This window comes from Aspergillus wentii (genome assembly GCF_001890725.1).
Source record: "Aspergillus wentii DTO 134E9 unplaced genomic scaffold ASPWEscaffold_2, whole genome shotgun sequence".
NCBI classification, from domain to species: Eukaryota; Fungi; Ascomycota; class Eurotiomycetes; order Eurotiales; family Aspergillaceae; genus Aspergillus; species Aspergillus wentii.
Window position 1 is genome coordinate 834346 of NW_024467833.1, and position 19408 is coordinate 853753.

General features: G+C 47.7%; 9 protein-coding genes and 1 non-coding gene across 10 annotated transcripts; 6 read left to right on the forward strand and 4 right to left on the reverse strand.

The window, feature by feature from the left end:
• The first annotated feature begins 239 nt into the window (after nt 1-239).
• ASPWEDRAFT_65402 (uncharacterized protein) lies at nt 240-3009 on the forward strand. The gene is made up of 2 exons (XM_040838791.1): nt 240-830; nt 904-3009. Exons 1-2 carry the CDS (start codon nt 312-314, stop codon nt 2599-2601), a joined length of 2217 nt encoding a protein of 738 aa, XP_040692043.1. The 5' UTR covers nt 240-311; the 3' UTR covers nt 2602-3009.
• Nucleotides 3010-3285: 276 nt separating this feature from the next.
• ASPWEDRAFT_102997 (putative MFS monocarboxylate transporter (Mct)) lies at nt 3286-4865 on the forward strand (the record flags this gene model as incomplete). Its single annotated transcript, XM_040827530.1, has 5 exons — nt 3286-3475; nt 3528-3634; nt 3691-3865; nt 3960-4374; nt 4436-4865. The coding sequence occupies 5 exons, from the start codon at nt 3286-3288 to the stop codon at nt 4863-4865; spliced, it is 1317 nt and encodes a 438-aa protein (XP_040692044.1).
• Nucleotides 4866-6144: 1279 nt separating this feature from the next.
• ASPWEDRAFT_24311 (uncharacterized protein) lies at nt 6145-6645 on the forward strand (the record flags this gene model as incomplete). Its single annotated transcript, XM_040832597.1, has 2 exons — nt 6145-6403; nt 6458-6645. The coding sequence occupies 2 exons, from the start codon at nt 6145-6147 to the stop codon at nt 6643-6645; spliced, it is 447 nt and encodes a 148-aa protein (XP_040692045.1).
• Nucleotides 6646-7111: 466 nt separating this feature from the next.
• Nucleotides 7112-8155, reverse strand: ASPWEDRAFT_168282 (Fic family protein; the record flags this gene model as incomplete). The annotated part of the gene is made up of 1 exon (XM_040830279.1): nt 7112-8155. One exon carries the CDS (start codon nt 8153-8155, stop codon nt 7112-7114), a length of 1044 nt encoding a protein of 347 aa, XP_040692046.1.
• Nucleotides 8156-8697: 542 nt separating this feature from the next.
• Nucleotides 8698-10460, forward strand: ASPWEDRAFT_168283 (putative MFS allantoate transporter; the record flags this gene model as incomplete). Its single annotated transcript, XM_040830280.1, has 7 exons — nt 8698-9047; nt 9100-9358; nt 9406-9669; nt 9724-9824; nt 9871-9936; nt 9980-10214; nt 10269-10460. 7 exons carry the CDS (start codon nt 8698-8700, stop codon nt 10458-10460), a joined length of 1467 nt encoding a protein of 488 aa, XP_040692047.1.
• A 74-nt stretch (nt 10461-10534) lies between these two features.
• Nucleotides 10535-11629, reverse strand: pmeA (putative pectin methylesterase; the record flags this gene model as incomplete). The annotated part of the gene is made up of 3 exons (XM_040827806.1): nt 10535-10962; nt 11026-11138; nt 11205-11629. 3 exons carry the CDS (start codon nt 11627-11629, stop codon nt 10535-10537), a joined length of 966 nt encoding a protein of 321 aa, XP_040692048.1.
• A 210-nt stretch (nt 11630-11839) lies between these two features.
• On the forward strand, nt 11840-13717 carry ASPWEDRAFT_126763 (putative extracellular exo-polygalacturonase). The gene is made up of 2 exons (XM_040829214.1): nt 11840-12730; nt 12784-13717. The coding sequence occupies exons 1-2, from the start codon at nt 12339-12341 to the stop codon at nt 13589-13591; spliced, it is 1200 nt and encodes a 399-aa protein (XP_040692049.1). The 5' UTR covers nt 11840-12338; the 3' UTR covers nt 13592-13717.
• A 185-nt stretch (nt 13718-13902) lies between these two features.
• On the forward strand, nt 13903-13974 carry ASPWEDRAFT_t39. Its single transcript has one exon. It is a non-coding gene; the product is annotated as a tRNA-Gln (tRNA).
• A 70-nt stretch (nt 13975-14044) lies between these two features.
• ASPWEDRAFT_35988 (putative 2-methylcitrate dehydratase) lies at nt 14045-16137 on the reverse strand. Its single transcript, XM_040834347.1, has 4 exons — nt 15769-16137; nt 14892-15669; nt 14653-14837; nt 14045-14597 (listed from the first exon to the last, which is right to left on the reverse strand). Exons 1-4 carry the CDS (start codon nt 16039-16041, stop codon nt 14166-14168), a joined length of 1668 nt encoding a protein of 555 aa, XP_040692050.1. The 5' UTR covers nt 16042-16137; the 3' UTR covers nt 14045-14165.
• Nucleotides 16138-16835: 698 nt separating this feature from the next.
• Nucleotides 16836-18726, reverse strand: ASPWEDRAFT_48623 (DNA cytosine methyltransferase; the record flags this gene model as incomplete). The annotated part of the gene is made up of 2 exons (XM_040837130.1): nt 16836-17292; nt 17351-18726. 2 exons carry the CDS (start codon nt 18724-18726, stop codon nt 16836-16838), a joined length of 1833 nt encoding a protein of 610 aa, XP_040692051.1.
• Between the last annotated feature and the right edge of the window lie 682 nt (nt 18727-19408).

A 19408-nucleotide genomic window follows, 5' to 3' on the forward strand; every position in this document is an offset into this window, starting at 1 on the left:
TATCTCCGTACAGGGCCCAACTTCACAGGATCCGCTTCGGGAATTTCAGAGAAAGCGTGTCTATTGGCGGACCTAAATGTTTGCCGCCCCCCAATAAGCCGAGAACAATCCGAACACCTGAAAGAAGGTGTGAATAGTAGGAAAAAACCGACAGCCGGGGTTTATCTCCGAATCCGCTCCGATCCGGGATATTCAACTCGGAAAATCTATTTGGCGTTCCTTCACCAGCACAAGAAATCCCGGTTGCTGGGCAATTTGCATCGAACATCCCTAAGTGAATCTGGAGATTTGATGTGCAAAGCACCCTGGAAATGACCGAGCCCCGAACGTCTGAACCAGCGAAGAAGCGCAGACGCCCGACCCTGGCGTGTGCAGAATGTCGACGCCGGAAAGTAAAGTGTGACCGAGAGAATCCATGCGGACAGTGTACGGCACACGGGCTGGCCGCATGTACGTACGTCGGGCAAGGCCATGCATTTCCAGGCCCATCCGTTCAACAGACCCAGCCGCTCCAGCAGCCTGTGTTTAGGGACTCGGCGGGCCAAAACCCAGGTGCATCACCTTGGCCTTTCCGAGGGCCTACCCCCAGAAGTTCGACGGTGGAGGGCGTAACTAACATCGAGAATGCCGTTCGTGAGGGCGATGAACGCCGTTCTTCCCCGGTCAGGGCCGATTCAAGCGGCTACAGGCATCAAGATCCCCAGCGCAGCAGCCCGTCGTCCGTCCTGACCACGCAGTCGCAAGGACATTCGGGTGGCATTCACATTCACGGCACTCTAGCCAAAACTCGTCTTTTTGGTCCTGGACATTGGATGAGCGCATTTCCGTTGGTACTTATGATCGATCCCCCTTATACATTTTAGCGCTAAGGGCGAAGCTATGGTTTGCTGACCTATCTCCAAGGCCGAGGGGCCCCCGACCTTGAACGAATTACTCGCCCCCCGGGATACATCCCATCAAGCGTCAGAGCAAGTGACCACCGATCGAATCTCGCAAGCTGTGAGACAGTGCAAAGAAAAGGCCCGGGCCATCAAGCAACGACTCCCTAGTCGCAGACCTCTGCCGGCCGACGTCTATCAGTCGTTCCCGCCGCGCCGGGTGGTCGATGAACTGGTGCAAACGTACTTCGACTCATTTGAGTGGTGCTACAAGATCCTCCACGCCGGGTCATTTCGATCAGAATATACGACATGTATGGATGCTCTGGAGACGGCCGATTCGTCATCGGTCGCCAAGCTTCTCCTAGTTATGTCAGTCGCTACATCGCTGTACGGCAGTACGCAATTGTGCCCCGACCTGCTTTCCAGGGCTCGGACATGGATCCATGTATGCCAATCTTGGCTGTCGGCTCCTGTGGAGAAAGATCGGTTGACCCTGGATGGACTCCAAATTTATTGCTTGCTTCTACTTGCTCGGCAAATCCACCGGGTTGGAGCGGATCTGGTCTGGATATCAGTCGGCTCGCTCTTACGGATGGCCATGCAAATGGGATTACATCAAGATCCGGATCATTTAGGAGAGATGAGCAATCTGCAGAAGGAGATTCGACGGCGGCTTTGGTATACGATACTGGAACTCAATATGCAGACATCGCTCGACTCGGGTGTCCCTCCGACGCTCACCGTCGAAGATTACTCCACCAGAATGCCCTCAAATGTCAACGACGATGTCCTACATCTCGAACATGGAGGCCTGCAGGAGGAGGAGGGTGGGTTGACGACCACTTCGTTCCAGCGCTTGTTGGCGGCCTCGCTTCAAGTCAGGGTTGAGGCTCTTCAGACAATTAATCGCCTTCAAGGCGATCCTGCGCCATATGAGACCGTGCTGAGGATCGGCTCCAACTTAAGCTCAGCATGTCGACGCTTGAGTACGTTCGTCGACAAGCATAGAGCAAAGCTCGGAGCTCATCCGCCAAGTCATTTTGCATCCGCCCATGCTGACCATTGTTTGTATCGTTTTTTACTCTGTCTTCACTTTCCGTATGCTGTCCAAGCCAAGCAAAATCCAATTTACACTTTTTCTCTGAGGATCTGCCTCGAGACAACTCTGAGTCTGATGTCGCTTCTTGAAAGCGATCTCTATCACCGTTTGCTGCTCATCGGTGGTGGGATGTTTCGAGACCTGATCACTCGTGGTGCATTGGTCCTTTTCACGGAACTGAATATGACTCTTGAAACGGGCGGCTCTATGCTTGCCACGAAATGGCATCGATCTCACATCGATCAATTACTTGAGAATGCTCGAAAACTTGTCCAACATGCGGAAGACAGACTTCATCATGGCGAAACGAACGTGAAGGGCTATCTATATATCCGTATGGCGATGGGCCAAGTGGAGGCAATGCTCAGACGTTCTTCCGTTGAGGACGCCACGGCAAACGCTGCCATTGATTGTTTGACAACGTGTCAAAATATTCTGGAAACATTGGTAATCGACTCGTTTCCGAGCAACCCGTCTGAATCAAGCGTTGGATATGATAACGCCCTGTATCCTCTGCCTACGGCGATTGATGCGGACTTTGAATTCTTGGACAGTGGTGATGTCTTTAGCTTTGCAGACCGCTCTTTTCTTCAGCAGTGGGCCGATCAGCCGTGGTTATAGGCGTTATTGAAGAGTCTGTATCTCCAAAGCTCTGCTGCGACGAACCTATTCTATGCTAGGGTCAGGAACATCGTTCAGGAGTATGCCGCATACGCGGCAAAGAGCGCTTTGGTTATGTTGTCACTATGGACACGCTTGTTCTTGTACCCATGTATTTATACCTATGGGATATAAATGGTTGATACATCTGACAGAAGGCGGATTGGAAGAACGCAGAGAGCTTTTGGAATAGTAGAGTCATGGTTAATTTTGAGAACGCTGAAAGAAGCCTTCTATCTGTATAGGGTAATTTTCAAGTTGCCTTACTCCCTGGGAGATTTACAATGAAGCAAATATCGCTTCTACTAGGCAATGAATGACGGGGTTTGTCGTCTAGCACAGAATAAGCTCCGATCAACACACCTTGACGGGTTTCGGGCGAAGTTTTCGGTCTCGGAGATCTCTGATATCGTCGTCTCGGAGATATCGGCTGACTTGACCGTGTCTCCGGTGGGTGCGGCAAGACCCACATAGTTTATCGACCGGTCGTCGCGCCTATCCCCGAGACTCTGGACAATACATTTATAAGAGTAGAACAGCAAACGCACCTGCCAGGTTCGGACAAACTTGAAAAGATCAAAGGTCGACTGACGGATTCTCAGAATAAGACCTCGTTCCCGCTCAAATTTTGTCAATTGATCAATTATGACTTTTCGAGATAATTTATCTGTTCGTTCATTGAGAGCTGAAGGTGTCTTAACCGAGAAGGACGATGAAAAAAACGTCTCGGTCAAAGACGGTGAGGCTGATGCACCGCCTGACGGTGGTTTGACAGCTTGGTGCGTGGTTTTGGGAGCCTGGTGTACTTCATATTGTAGCTTTGGCTGGTTGAATAGTAGGACTATCCAACATTCGTTCGGACGTATACTTGCTGACAGTTGATACAGGCGTGGGGATCTTCCAAGAGTACTATCAAAGAGATATTCTGAGGAACTATTCGGCCAGTACCATCTCGTGGATCCCATCTCTCCAGGTGTTTTTTATGCTGGCATCAGTGAGATCCCCCCGAAAACATGCAAAGCCTGCGTAAATGTCTAATCCAGGTACAAGGGGCCTTTTATTGGCCACATATACGATCGTCATGGGCCAAGATACATTATTCTGGTCGGCACGTTCCTTCACGTCTTCGGTTTGATGATGGCATCAATCTCCAAGGAGTACTACCAGATCCTACTTGCCCAAGGTATTTGCAGCGCCATCGGTGCTGCCGCCATTTTTCAGCCGGGTAAGACTTTTCCTTTATGCCATATTTTACTCTTCTCTCATTTGTTTCATTCTTTTGTCTTATGCCAAGTGGACGAATGCTAATCGATTTTCAGCACTGAGTAGTGTGAGTGGCTGGTTCGACAAGAACAGAGGCGTTGCCTTTGGAGTCTTATCTACCGGTTCTAGTACCGGAGGAGTCATTTTCCCAATCATGGTCACACACCTCATTAAAAGAGTGGGCTACGGTTGGGCTATGCGCATAGCTGCATTTATGATTCTTTTTTTGCTTGTTATTGCAAACCTTACTGTCAGGTGCAGAGTACCGCCGCAGCCTAAGAAGCATAAGGTTACCGCACGCGATTTATACCAGCCTTTACGTGAGCCCAACCTGCTTCTCATCATAATGGCATTTGCTCTACTCACGTTCGGTATCTTCATTCCGATAAATTACCTTGTGACATGTGCAGTAGCGCAAGGAATGTCTGTTGATTTATCCAATTATCTGCCATCCATCCTAAACGCGGCAAGGTGAGTGGGATTGGCAGGGTTCCTTTCTACTGGTGATTCTTTCGCGCTAACAGCCTTATAGCTTCTTCGGTCGATTTGGAACAGGCTTGGTCGCTGACAAGTTCGGTCGCTATAATATGTACATTGTCGTTTGTACCGTCACAGGTGTTTTGATATTAGGCCTTTGGATCCCAGGTTCAAGCAACGCCGCGAGCTTGGCATTCGCCGTCTTTTTCGGATTCTCTTCAGGTGCCTACGTATCTCTATCACCAGCTTTGGTTGCTCAAATTTCTGCACCGTCGGAATTCGGCTATCGCAATGGGCTGATGTACTTTTTTGCGTCCTTCCCCGGGCTGACAACCAACCCAATTGCAGGTGCAATATTATCTCGCGACCACGGATCTTTCCATGGAATGAAAGTATTTGCTGGAGTATGTTGTCTCGCAGGCACTGCCTTTGTGGTTGCAGCTCGTTTGCTAAATACTGGCCCCAAGCTGCTGGCCAAATTCTGACATGCCCCGTCTTATCCCCGCAAGGCAATGTTAGAATGCAAGTGGGTGGATGAGAGGGTCTGTGATTTTCACCTGTGCCAGTGACTTGTACCTGCACATCGTCACTTTGACAGCTATGTCAAAATGCTTCAAGGCAAATATGCAGATGAGAAGACAGCATAAGTTGTATTTACATCATTTCAGCTATTTACCTTATCCCTGCAGGTGCATGGGTTTAGCTGTCTTCCTACGAGGAAGAATTATTAATAATAAGCTTACAGTTTTAGTTATACTCAGTAGCATTACTAAGCCTTGACATAATATAAGTATATTAATATAGCTTACAGTTTTAGCATCTTAAGAGTGGTGTTCAATCTAACTGAATGACTTGTAAAAACGTACGGTAACAACAGAGTTAAGTTTATAGCTTAGCACTTATTCCTGGCTATAGTCTCTTGCTCCAGGCTTAGGTTCGTTGTTATCTCTTCTATTGCTTCTAGACGTCTTCCTCATTTCTGCCATGTCGTAATAGAGTAGTAGGTGGGGCCGACTGTGGTAATTGACGTCAATAGTGTTGCTAAGAGATGTAGTTCAAGACAAGGAATATTCAGAAGGTTACGCGGCACTTGAAAGTCCAAGTATATGGATTTGGATGAGTACGGCATCTTATTAGTATGCTTATGCTTATGCTCTGTGGGTGGTAACATCATCTTGCATTTGTGTAACCAACATCTCAGTAGAACCAGACAGACGGAAACCTTCATAGGTTAATATGTCAATTCTGATGCAATGGTTACGACTATGGTTTCTACCTTCCCAGGGTTGGTATTAACAGTTATATTAAGAATCAGTGGCGTGGTTATCCATCTATCTATCTAATTAAAATAAGAAAATAAGGTATGACTGTCATTGCTCATTAAGGAAGGATTTCCGGGGATATGACGGCCCCGACCCACTAAAGCTAACCCCACCTTAACCTGTCATGTTTTAACTTGTACTTTGTCATATAACTAAACCAATGGGGCACAACTCTCATAAAGCTTAACCTGCTTCTCTCACTTTCTGCCTGTTTATTTTATCTTGCATCCGGCGATGTTACAGCCGAAGTGGAGCTATTATTACTCGCACATCAAACAGTTCTTACTGATAAGTGTAACCATAATTATGACATAGTAACTGTCTCATTGAGAGAAGGACAATATATAAGGTAAAAGGAAGCTCCCAAGTAGGCCAAGCAACGGTCTTTTACATTTACTGAGCTTTATTAAGTTTAATCAACATTCAACACCACTTAGCAAAAATGAAGCTGTTATACTTACTATCTGGTGCTCTTCTTTCTATGACTGGGATGTCATATCCCTTCCTATCTGCAGACAACTTCAGCCCTGTGCCTCTTCCTCCACCAGAAAACTGGTTGGCAGGCCCACGACTATTCCCCCAGAATGTCATTGCTGGCTTCCATGCCGACTATGACAAATATAACGCGAAAAGCTGGTCAGAGTATGTTGAAAAGAAATGCAAGGAGTTTCACGCTTGTACATCAACGCACTCCTTTTCAGGTAAGAAATTCATCAACATGAATCCAGCGGAATAAAGGACTGACATCTGCTCAGCAATCAACAGTGGCACCCCTAAGGACCGTTACTGGTTTGGATATGTCTTTAGAGGAGGTCCTACCACTCCAGACGACTATCAGAGGAGTTGGGACCCTCAGTCGGCGGTGAAAGATTCGATTGCTCTCACTATCAATGAGGAAGACGATGGGAATAATATCATGAGATTGCAGACAGAATTAAAGTAAACGGCTAGTAAGTAACCAACTAGCTATTAATTCTTCTGGATGATGCTGACTATTATACAACAGGTATATGCTGAAGAGACTAATTCTTAATAAAACATTACATGAGAGATTGATATAATTCAGTGATCGCTGTGTTTCACTTCTGGGATGGAGTATAATGCTGTAATTAAATTATCATGCCTTGACGTGGGTTTTTTCCCCTAGATTTAGGTTTTCCCCATGTCGTTATGCAAATGCAAAGGATGTGTTATTTATTCTTGCTTCTGTAGATCTCTCAACATTATCCTTTATGTAGTCGTATGTACCAGACACAATAGAATGGGGGGGTTATATGTTATTTATTGAGATGGAATAGGAATTGTCTTGGCTCATCTAAAGCCCATCTTCTGGGTACATAAAAATCATGAGACTGGCCAGATCTCATGCACAGAAACTTCACCCATAGAAATACAGAATCCATAATAATTTACAAAAAGATAACCAGCTTGTCCATACTCTTCTTAACATGCGACAGAACAAAGCTTCCCAGCTCCCTGTGCATAACTGGTTTCTCATCTTCATCGAGATCTCCATATGTATCTTCGAGTGCACTTCCTTTAGCAGCAACTTCCAAATAAAGGCTGCGGTCCTCTTCCGTATCACCGATACAAACAAGCAAACTGCCCAGTTTGAGGAGCATGGCATTTAGGATCAAGCGACACATACGTCCATTGCCATCGAAAAAGGGATGAATATTGACAAATATGTGAGTATACTTGGAGGCAATGGCGATAGGGTCAATTGTGCCCTTTTTGATGGCCCCTTTGAGATCCGACTCAAGTTCGCGGATCATGGCCTTCATTTTGTAGGGCACGCGGCTGTGATGAGGGAATTGGTGGAAGCCGGCGCTGACTCCATCTGTGCGATAGACACCGCTGTATTCCTTCCAGGGTGTGTTTTCGGCGTCGATTTTGTGACTGAGGATTTGGTGAGTTTTGAGAATGATCTCTTCGCTGAGATCCTGATTGTGGATGACAAGTTGACTGATGATGTAGGAGGCAGCCTGGGCGTGTTGCACGATTTCGCGACGACTGCGTAAAACCGCAGCAGTATTTGCTGGGAGATTCTCGCGTAGGAGCTTCTTTTTCAACTCCAAGAATTCTTCGTCCGTTTCCCCGATGTCTTCTGGAACTTCCTCGCCGCGAAAGATTGCCATGCAAAGCTTGAGTGTGATGTCGGGACCGCTTCCGGCGCGCTCGATCATGTTGGAGCCATAGACCATACTGGCCAGGCAATGTAGGATATGAGTTTCAAAGGCAGTCTCTTGGGCGGGCGTGAGTTTTTGAAGGGCTGCAGAGAGTTGGTTCCCGAGTGTGATGATCTCGAGAAAGATGGTGTCAGGGTCGAAATCGTTTGGGCCGATTTTGTAGTCGTAAGCATCATCCATCACCACTGTGAGTTGTGCTTGAGCGCCATGCAGAGACTGCATGTATTGGCGTATGGATTTGGCGAGGTGGATTTTAGGAGGCATTTTTATGTTCACCTAATGTGAAGGAGGAGAGATTTGGTTGAAAGAGAAGATGGTTGAAAGGGTAAGAGCGAGAAGTGAATATGCCTAGCCAACAAGTGCAGGCAGACACATCCTTTTTGGGATTGCATATATTCACTTTTTTATCAAGGCAGTAATACAGAGCTCTTCCTTGAATAATTATCCTTTGCAGCTATAACTAATGATCTGCACTATTAGGCTCTCTCTAGCTCTTTTTTAGAAATAATTACAGTCACATACTTACCACTACTACATTATATGCTAATAATTACCTATCTTCGTCTTCATCCAAGATATGCCAATCCCGTCGTCTGCCGAGCACAAGCGTTGCCGATGCAGCCAATCGCAATGCCTTCATTATCCGACGGCATCAGATGCATCCTTTATTCCCTGCAATCGATGGAGAGAATGCGGGGAAAATGATAAAGTGACTATCTTCAAGTCGATAGGCAATATGGATGGGTATATCTGGCTCATCGACGTCTGGTTTGATTACAACTCATCTTATTCCATCGTCTCTCACCATGGAGGATATCGTGGAAAAGAAACCCACCCCAGAAAACAACCAAGACAGCCTCAGCGTCGACAATGGCTATCTCAAAGACTCTCTCAACACACCCCACGAAGGCAAGCTCGTGCGAAAGATTGACCTCGTCCTGATGCCCGTCATGCTGGTCGCGTACATGCTGGCCTTTATCGACAAGCAGACACTGAACAGCAGCGCCATCATGGGCATCAAAGAGGATCTTAATCTACATGGCTCCCAATACAGCTGGGCGTCGAGTATCTTCTATTTCGGCTATTTGGTGGCATCGTATCCGGTCTCGGTGTTGCTGGTCAAGTTTCCCCTCGGAAAGTATCTATCTATTACTTTGTTCGTTGTCTCTGTCTTGATTTCCTGGATCTTGGATTAATTCGTTAAATAGCATCCTATGGGCAATCGTCCTCGCCTGCCATGCTGCCACCGAATCCTTTGCTGGAATCATGTGCACGCGTTTCTTCCTTGGCTTTACTGAGGCCAGTCTCTCGCCTGGATTCAATCTGATCACGTCAATCTGGTATCGCACTTCTGAACAACCTCTTCGTCACGGCCTGTGGTTCTGCGGTAACTCCATCTCCTTCATTATCGGAAATCTCATTACCATCGGGGTCTGGAAAATCGAAAGCAACTTAGCTTCGTGGAGAGTAGGTGGATATCCCCCATCTATCACAGCAGAATCTAACATCAGCAGTGGCTCTTTATCATCTTCGGCCTGGTGACCTTTTTCTGGGGTCTAGTCATGCTCTTCGTTATCCCTGATTCCCCTGCCTCCGCCAAGTTCCTCTCAGAAGAGGAAAAGCTACTTGCAAATGAACGGCTGAGGGCAAACCAAGCCGGGTATAAGAGTAACAAGCTCGATCGTGGACAGATCGTAGAGGCAGTGGTCGATTACAAAACCTGGATGCTGGCGTTGTATGTGCTCGGATGCAATATTCCCAACGGGGGGTTTACAGCGGTGGGTTTGTGCTTTTTGTTGTGTCTTATTCGACTACTGATTTATTTTTTTTAGTTCTCTAGTCAAATCCTCCAAGGCTTTGGATTCTCCACGACTAGGACTTTGCTACTAGGAATGCCAGCGGGTGCTGTCATGTTGGTTGCGGTTATCCTATCGTAAGTGTGTCCTCCATACGAATAACAACTACTAATTGATAAATAGATGTCTCGCGTCTTCCAAATTCAAAAACAGCCGCTGCGTAATAATGGCCGTGGTGAACTGCATCAGGTAAGCATCCCATCCCCATCTAATATACCCTCTCACAATTCAGCATCATCGGCTGCGCCCTCATATACGCCACCAGCTCAATGGCCTCCCGATACGCCGGTCTCCTCCTTATGGGTGTCTTCTCCGCCGGTCTACCCCTCGCCTTCGCCATGATCAGCTCCAACGTCGGCGGTTTCACCAAGAGAGCTACAGTCGGTGCTGTCATCTTCATAGCATACTGTGCGGGTAACATCATCGGGCCTCAGATATTCTTTGAGCGCGAAGCTCCGAAGTATGAGGTATGTAGGAGATGACTTTGAGTGAGGTTGTGATTTGTTCTAATGTGAAGATAGAGTGGCTTTCTAGGGACTATTATTTGCTTCGTTTTTACGATTGTCGATAGTGTTTTACTCGGGTTCTTACTTCGAAGGGAGAATCGGAGGAGAGATCGGGTTGCTGTGTCTGCGTCTGGGTTGGAGAATGAGGGCTTGGAGTTGGTTGATATTACTGATTTTCAGAATATGCAGTTTCGGTATGCGTATTGACTCGATTTTCTTATGATACTTGGTGGTTTATTATCTGGGTTTTCTATATAGTAAACTCCTTAGTTTACTGGAGCTCAATAACTCCCATCAATCCACCCCTGATAATCACCCCCAAGCACCGTCTCCCTCGTAACAGGCGCATCAATGGTCGACTCATACTCCCTCTTCGACGTATCCGCTCCATCCCCAGAATTATCAATCTCATAATACGACGGCGTAGCCCCATCCGCCATCGTAGTCCAGCCCTTTTCATTGATAATATCACTCAGCACGCTGTTCTGATAGATGACGCGAGCGAGGACTCGCCACGGACGACCGAGATACACCTCCCCAGTCAGATCTTTGCCGGACGCGGCTTTGATGTTGCACGAGTCAAAGGCGTACCAGGCTGTGTCGGTTTCTTCCTCGCGAGACATGGCGGTTATATACCCCTTTCCGTTGGATACGATGTCGCAGTTGTTGAACCAGGCGGAGGATGCGCCGAAGATGTAGTCCACGGCGCCTGGGGGTTATGGTTAGTATGGTGATGGTGTGATGAAAGGTGTCTGGGGTGTTTGGTGCTTACCCTTTACCAAAGAGTTGGAGTAGTACTGGGTACCCCCTTTGGCGTAGAGCGTGTCCTGGTATCCCAGAAACTGGCATGCATAGTAGCCCTGTCTATCTCCATTTGCGACAAGCCTTGATAAAACTGTTAGATGTGGCGATACTATACAATAAGAATTTGTTCTGGACAATTCAACTCACGCAACAGCCTGATGACCCTCCCCGAATCCATTCTCAATATTGATATTGTACATCGTAAGTCCATCCGACTCCGCATCAACAGTAGCGCTTGCAACCAGCGATCCTGCCTCAGGCGAGGAAATGGTATGCGTGATGTTGACTGTGTTCTGCTTGTATGTGCTGGTGTCTGTTGTTTCGCCGTAGAGGGTCAGGTTGCCCGGGTACTGGATCGTCAATTGTTCCTCGTATGTCCCGCTGGCAATGTAGATGCATGCTGAGGCTGTCGAGGATCCGAGGGCGTCGAGGGCATCGCCGATCTTGGAATAATTACCACTCGACCCGACAGTTAGACAGCCGGATGGGGCGCTTGTTCTCCCGGTTGTGGGGGCGCAAGAAGCAGTCGCACTCAGGCCGATGAGGCCGATGAGGAGAGATACTGGCTGCATCTTGACTGAGAGTCGAATTAGTGGACGATGGCTTGGATAGCTGGGGACAGAAGCTCAGTCGACTTTTTAAAGAAAAAGACGGGGGAGTTATCCAATTTCTCCGAAGCCAATTTCCGTCGTGCATTTTCAATCTATCCCATCCTTTCATTTCATTATAGGGATTATATTACTCCGTCAGCCCTGCATCAGCTTTAATCTCGAAACACTGGGAAAAGACCAAGTGGGGATGGAGGGGACGGCATCAACCGTCGCGCATCACACCACCAAGGATTGGCCGTGATTTTGAGGCCATCATCTATCTCGATATTGCCGGAAGATATCAGGATAGGCTTTCATCTATTCTACAAGACAAGATCGGCACGTTTAATCGACCAATTCCTCTCGTTACTGATAAGATTGTCCAAGCTCGAATGCTTAGCGTCGACGATCGCCGTGGCAGCGTTTCATCTTGTCCGGATCAAGACTCAGCCGGCGGTTGGCGGAAGGAAATGCAACTCTGGAGTCAATGGGATTCTTTGAAATATATTAACAATTTTGGGGGGTTTGTGATACTGCATGGTTGCACTCTTTGCCCCTGAAGTGAATAGCCTCAGGTTCTTCCCGCGCGTGTTTCAAGCAGAGTCGCAGAGCTGGGCTTATTTAAATCTTCTTTAACCCAGTTCGTCTTCAGTATGCTTCTCTTCTATCTGACAATTCACTTACACCCACCATGTCCCTGAAGACAATCGCCCTCCTCTCCACGGTAGCCCTGGGCTATGCTCTCCCATCAACGCCAGTCCTAGTTCCTCGTTCTGCCTGCACTCCAACTGCAGGCGGATCCGCATCGAAAGATGATATCCCAGCCATCAAGGAAGCCATCTCGTCGTGCGGTAAAGGAGGAACCATTGTCATCCCCAAGGACACGACCTATTATCTCAACAGTGTCCTCGAGTTTGATGGCTGTTCCGGCTGTGACTTTCAAATTGAAGGTCTGCTCAAGTTCGCCAGCAACACGGACTATTGGGAGGGAAAGACAGCTATGATCGGTGTCTCTGACATTGATGGTCTGAAGATCAGGTCACTCACCGGCGAGGGAGTGATTGATGGAAATGGACAAGATGCGTATGAATATGAACATCCAAAAAGTGTGATAAAACTAACACCCATCAAATTAGCTGGGACAAATTCGCCAAAGACAGCGACTACGCCCGTCCAACCCTCCTCTACATCGACGGCGGAAATAACCTCGAAATCTCCAACTTCCACATCCAGAATCCCCCAAACGTATTCATCTCCGTCAAAGGCGACGCCGCAAACATTGCCTTCTCCAACCTCAACCTCTCCGCGACCTCCAACTCCGACAACGAGCCCAAGAACACCGACGGCTTCGACATCGGCGCCAGCTCCTACGTGACCATCACCAACACCACCATCGTCAACGACGATGACTGCGTCGCTTTCAAGCCCGGCTCGAACTACGTCACCGTCAGAGATGTCAGCTGCACAGGCTCCCATGGCATCTCCGTGGGATCGATGGGGAAGAGCAACGACGACACGATCAAAAACATCTACGTGCAAGGCGCTACCATGATCAATTCCACCAAAGCAGCCGGTATCAAGACCTACCCAACCGGTAACGGGCATGGCCTGTCCACCGTGTCCAACGTTACCTTCACCGATTTCACCGTCCAGGGCTGCGACTACGCCATTCAGATCCAGAGCTGCTACGGCGAGGACGAAGACTACTGCGAGAAGAACCCTGGAAATTCCAAACTAACTGGGGTCCTATTTGAGAAGTTCAGCGGCACGACAAGTGACAAGAATGACCCCGTCACTGGCAATCTCAACTGTGGCGCTGATGGTACCTGTGATGTGAAGGTTAGCGATTACACCGTGAAGGCTCCCTCAGGTGATGGAAAGGTACTGTGTGGGAATACGCCCTCTGATATTGGGACTTCTTGTTCGTCTGGTGCTTCTGGTTAGAAAACATAATTGGTTATTTTATGTCATCTGTGCAGCAACCATGGATCGTAGATGAATCTGTGGTACGATATATATATATATAGTTTCTGCAATGTTGCCGAAATATATTGCGAGTACCTATCGAGCACAACAAGCGAAATAACCATCAATAGTGATATCTAAAGAAGCAGAAGATGAAATAAAGGATAGAAAAGTATTTTTATCCTCTTATAGACCAAAAATTCAACGAAACACTTCGATATCTAGAATTTACTACTAGAATAAAAACTTGCTGGCTCATAAATTAGATATCGGCGAGCGATCTTCAACAAGGTTCTGTAGTGTAATGGTCATCACAGTGGATTCTGATTCCACTAATCCCGGTTCGATCCCGGGCAGGACCTGATCAATTTTTTTTCTTTTGTCTTTTTGCAAACTTTTTGATTTTTAAAATTTAATTTCTTTTTTTCTTCTACCCGACTATTTTTACAGCACTTTCATTCAATTAATTATATTGTGTCACTGAATGAGATATCGCTCATAATTTATAACATGATGAAATCAATACAATCTAATATTGTCTTGCATCAAACCCTTAGGAAGAAGCGACCAACTTGTCCTTGACATACAAGTCAACATACTTGTCCACCTCGGTGTTCTCGAGAGCGGTTCTGTCCAAGCCCAGGTTGTACAGTTCATCAATGCGGGCCTGGTCAAAGTGGGCTTGCAAGTGACGCTTGTACTTGTCCAAGATCTCGGGCTTGGCCTCCTCACGTCTCAGACGGTGGCCAAGAGGAGCCTCAACAACCACCTCGTCGAGGACTGTGCCATCGTTCAGGGTGACGGTGAGAGCGTTGGGGATGGTACGCTTGGATGGGTCGTGGTAGTCCTTGGTGAATGCCTCGTCCTCAACGCAGCGGATGCGCTTACGGAGGTCCTCCAGGAGCGGCGAAGTGGCAGCCTCCGAGCCATCGGCATAGTCGCTGGCAGTGAGGCGGTTGAAGACCAACATGGTTCCAACCATGTACTAAAATATCATCAGCATATGCTCATCATCTGATGACTTCCCCAATGCAGCTTACCTGGACACAGTGGTCACGGTCGGCAAAGTTGTCCATAGCCTTGAACTGCTTGTCAATGATACGGACACAAGCCTCGTGAGTGCGGTTGGTGATCTCCTTGATGTCCTTGGCGGTCTTGCCCAGCGCCGCGAGCTTCTTGTTAACGATCTGAGCGGCCTCGATGGCAGTCTGGGAGTGGAACTCGGCTGTAATCAAAAGCGGTTAGAAAAATACCTCAAAAGGAACGTGTTGAAACTCACCAGGGTAGGAAACCTTGAAGAGAACATTCTCCATGACGTAGCTTCCATATGGGCGCTGGAACTGGAACTTCTTGCCCTTGAACAGGACGTCATAGAAACCCCAGCCAGGAGCAGACAGCACAGTGTGCAATCCACCCTCGCCCTTCTGCACCTTCAGGACGAGGTTGACAGCACGCTGGCAAGCATCACCAGCAGCCCACGACTTTCTCGACATGGTGTTAGGAGAGTGTCTGTAGGTTCGGAGACTCTGACCGTCCACCCAGGCCTGGGTGATCGCATCCGCGGTCTGCTTCTCATTGAGTCCGAGCATCTTGGAGACCACAGCAGTTGTAGCCACCTTAACCAGCACAACGTGGTCCAATCCGACCTTGTTGTACGAGTTCTCCAGAGCCAGAACACCCTGGATTTCGTGGGCCTTGATCATGGCCTCGAGAACGTCCTTGACGGTCAAGATCTTGCCATTGCCCAAGTTTCCACCAGCACGGTTGGTACGAGAGATCCAGTCAGCAACAGCAAGGATACCGCCCAAGTTGTCCGAGGGGTGGCCCCATTCAGCGGCCAACCAGCAGTCGTTGTAGTCTAACCAGCGAATCATAGCACCGATGTTAAACGCACCGTTGACGGGGTCAAGCTGGTAAGGAGTACCAGGCACGCGAGTACCATTGGGGACCACAGTTCCGTCGACCACAGGGCCAAGAAGTTTCGCACACTCCTTGAATTTCAAGGCTTCCAGTCCACATCCCAGAGTATCGAGGAACACCAGACGAGCGGTGTCGTACTAGAGGAAACCAAACCTATTAGCATACCGAATTGCAACGCCAACAAAAAATGCGAACAGATGTCCAGAAAAATAAGCACAACCAAAAGGGACCCATACCGCCAAGTCAGACTTCACATCGTAGTTGTGGATGTAGTCAGCCATGTCCTTGATCTCAGGATCATAGGACTTGTCTGCCGGAGCAGGGGGAGCAGCACTTTGAAGGGAAGACATGGTTGAGAAGCGTGATACACGAGGGACAACAGAAGTCACTGTCTTGCAAGTGTTGAGAGCGATGAAAGACGAAGGTCTGGAGACGGAGGCAATGCGGGACTGGAAAGTGCGGGGAGACCTGTGGGTCAGCCGTCTCAACGCCGAACAAGAGGCAGACATTATGAAAACAAAAGGAAGAAGCTGCAATACCCAGGAACAAAGATGAACAGGAATTGAGGAGTAGGGAGAGGGAGAAGATGTCGCCTGGCCAGAGGTGAGCGGAGGAAAAAAGAAAAGAAGGAGAGAAAAGGGAGGAGAAGAACTGCGAGTTCTGACTTCATACCGCCGTCACGCTGGACCGAGGCCGTTTTTGTTGTTGGCCTGCGGTTATTGCCGGGTATCCGAATCAACTGATGCACTCAATGTGGTCAGAATTGCGATACTTTGATTGATATTGTTCAGATCTTCAGCTATCTTCGATGCGATCAATGGCTATCTACATTGACTACCCTGGGGATTCATTGATGCTGTGCTGACCCTTGAATCCTCGGTCGGAGAGACATGCCACGGAAACTGATACCGCCGAACACAACGCGTTTATTATTTCGACAAAATGATTCCCAAGAAGACTCATTATGGATATCTATTCAATTGATACATCCCAAATTCATTCCCTGTCCATTCTCTGATACAACTGCATGTGCTGGTGGGATCTTTGAAGCTGTTTCGTTGACCGATTTTGTTGGGCGGGCGGAAATGGCATCCTTGTTCCGCGGCTATCAAAGGGGATGATGCATGTGGATGTCGATCGATCTGGATTCACAATTCGCAGTTCGCAATATGGACGGATTGGACATGCTTGATGGGAATTGCTGCGCTTTTTGAGTCGAGTCGAATCGAAGAAAATTTGAGACTCAGTGCTCTGCTGCATTTGTCCCGATTTCCAGCAGCTTCACAGAAAGACAGGAGTAATCTCATTCAACCTCGATAATACTCGGTCCAACGGGACGGGCAGGATGTTCCTCCGCATCTGTTTTCTGCAACGACTTAATGATCTCGCCATAAACGGCTTTAGCAAGGGCAGGTGGAACGGCATTGCCAATTTGCTTCCGGACTTCCCTTGGTCCAAATCGATGTTCCAATGGAAATGTCTGGAGACAAGCGAATTCTCGGTTTGTGAACCCTCGCTGACCTGATGGATGATAGTTATTCTCCCCTCCCCCGCAGGTGATTGTCCTGGCCGGTTGATTGGGATCAAAGGGGGCCCTGGGACCACCGCGTAAACCTCGATCCAAAGCCCCTTGAACATCGTGGTCGGCGGCATTGAGAGGAATTGATGAAATTATCGAGTTAATGGTGGTAGGTCGTTTTAAACCTAATTCTGGAGGCCCATGTGTAGGCTTCGGGAATGGTGGAAGAGCTTCCCCAGGACTATAACGTATCAATTACCAGTCATAAACATTGAGATGACAAAGGGGGGGATAAATACCCAGAAGCTATGATAACTAATCTCCTCCGGATTTGGGGGACACCATACTCTGCGCAGTGAAGCACCGCCCATCTAACAGAGTACCCAATCTCAATAAAGTCTTGGATGACACGGTGGAATGTGTCCTTGTGCCTTTCAAACAAACCAGAAGTTTCCTCCATAGTGTGAACTCGAGGTTTGGCCTTTTTAATGAGATTTGAAGATGAGAAGATGCAGGCCGAATTTGCATCATCTCTATCACAGTTAATAGTATGTGCAGGGGAGAATGTTTGACAGGGAGGAGAACCATGGCTGATGTCAACTCGTAAAAATTTCTCTTCATTCGTTAAGAAATGGAAAATATCACTTTGCTCGCAAATAGCCGATTCGAAATTTCGACGGTACGTATCAGTTGCATACGGTGAGCTATCAAAAGCCCATTTGATATGCAGACCTGCTTTATGGGCACCAGATGATACTCCGCCGGCACCACAGAAGCCATCGCCAAAGGTATAATTTTGATGGTTCTCCCTAGCATCCGTAAGGTCAATCACCGACGAAGAACTAACTGTTCTGGGGGAGCGCAGTTCTGCATCACCGAAAGGACGAGTTTCGCCCCTCCATGCATGTCGCAATGCTTGGGTGGGAATTTTCAAGCCCTGGTCAGCGTCGTCGTAAGAAAGGTACTGAACAGAAGCTTCCGCTTGCTCTGAAGTCTCTTTGATGCGGCACGTAAATCCGTTTCTCACAGAATCACCAGTGCAGTTGGTGAAATTTATAGTGGCAAAGCGCTTTACTATCTCCAAGGGAACGTCTTCCTTATTGTTGACCATCCAAACAAGCTCATTGCGCCGCGAAGGAATGTAGGTCCCGGTGTGCTCGACGTTGCTAATTAATCGACGGCCACGAAGGAACACAGAACCAGTCGACTCAGAAAGAACTGTGACAATGCGCAGAAAAGTACCATCATAAAGCTCAACAGACTGGCCAGGCTTATAAAGGATCCCGTCTATGCACGCTTCAGGGATAATAAACTTTTGGGGCTGAGGTGGTTCCCTTGGAGTATCCGAAGGTCTTGGTCTCCCCCTTTCACTCCAATCCCGAATGAGTCTCTCGAAACACTCATCAGTGAGATAGTCTCCCTCGTTAAGAGAGGGCTGGGACCCAGAAGCAAGGTCCACGATCTCATTCGAGATCGATTGGTGTCTTGAACGAGGGATGCTGGGTGCTCGGGGGTTTGGGAAGAAGCCTGGCCCTGAATCATCGCCTGTAAGATCGATCTGCTCAATGAAGTAGGATCTGTCCGGGTCATTTTCAACTGTAGCACTACAGTCGCTACTGGCATCGTCGCTATGGGTACTGTTGGAGATTAAGTCAATCTCCCTGGGTTGGTCCATTTCGAAGGGTCAAACTGATGCTTCTTGGTGGAGAAAAGAATAGTGAGGTAGTAATTCGAGAGCCAAAAACCAAGCAGAATTAGGGATGGGGATACTAGACAGTAGAAAGACACATAGATGATCAAAATCCCATCAAATGGTATAGAATAGTGACAGAGTCAAGGGTGAGGCTTTATAGAAGGCGGAGGATGGAAGAAGGAGAGAAAGAGAGAAAAGGGGTAGGTTGAGGTTAAAGAAGAGAAAGAAGAGAAAGAAGAAGAAGTAAGCAACACAGAAAAAGGACCAATTAGTTACAGCCATGTTGAGGCATTCACTGACAGTCAAACAGTGAAGGTTGGTCCAAAGAAAGCAAAAGTGAGGGCGAAATGTGTGTAAAATAAATTGAAAGGCCAAAGATACAACCAAAGATATGATGACTAATTTCTTATATATACACATAGAGACAATAATAAAATATCACTCATCCATCCAGTCCTGAAGATAAATGCATCCTACTACTCTTCATTGTTGATGCTATCCCGTAGATGCCATATATACAAGGCATTAACTATACTAATGATTATTCAGCCGGAACCATATTACGCCGTTCCGTCCCTTCCGCCGACATTTTCTGGAACCCGAAATTTTCGTTGGTTGAGCGGCGCCCGCAAAAATTCTGATCTCCAGTGGGGAAGAGCAAAAA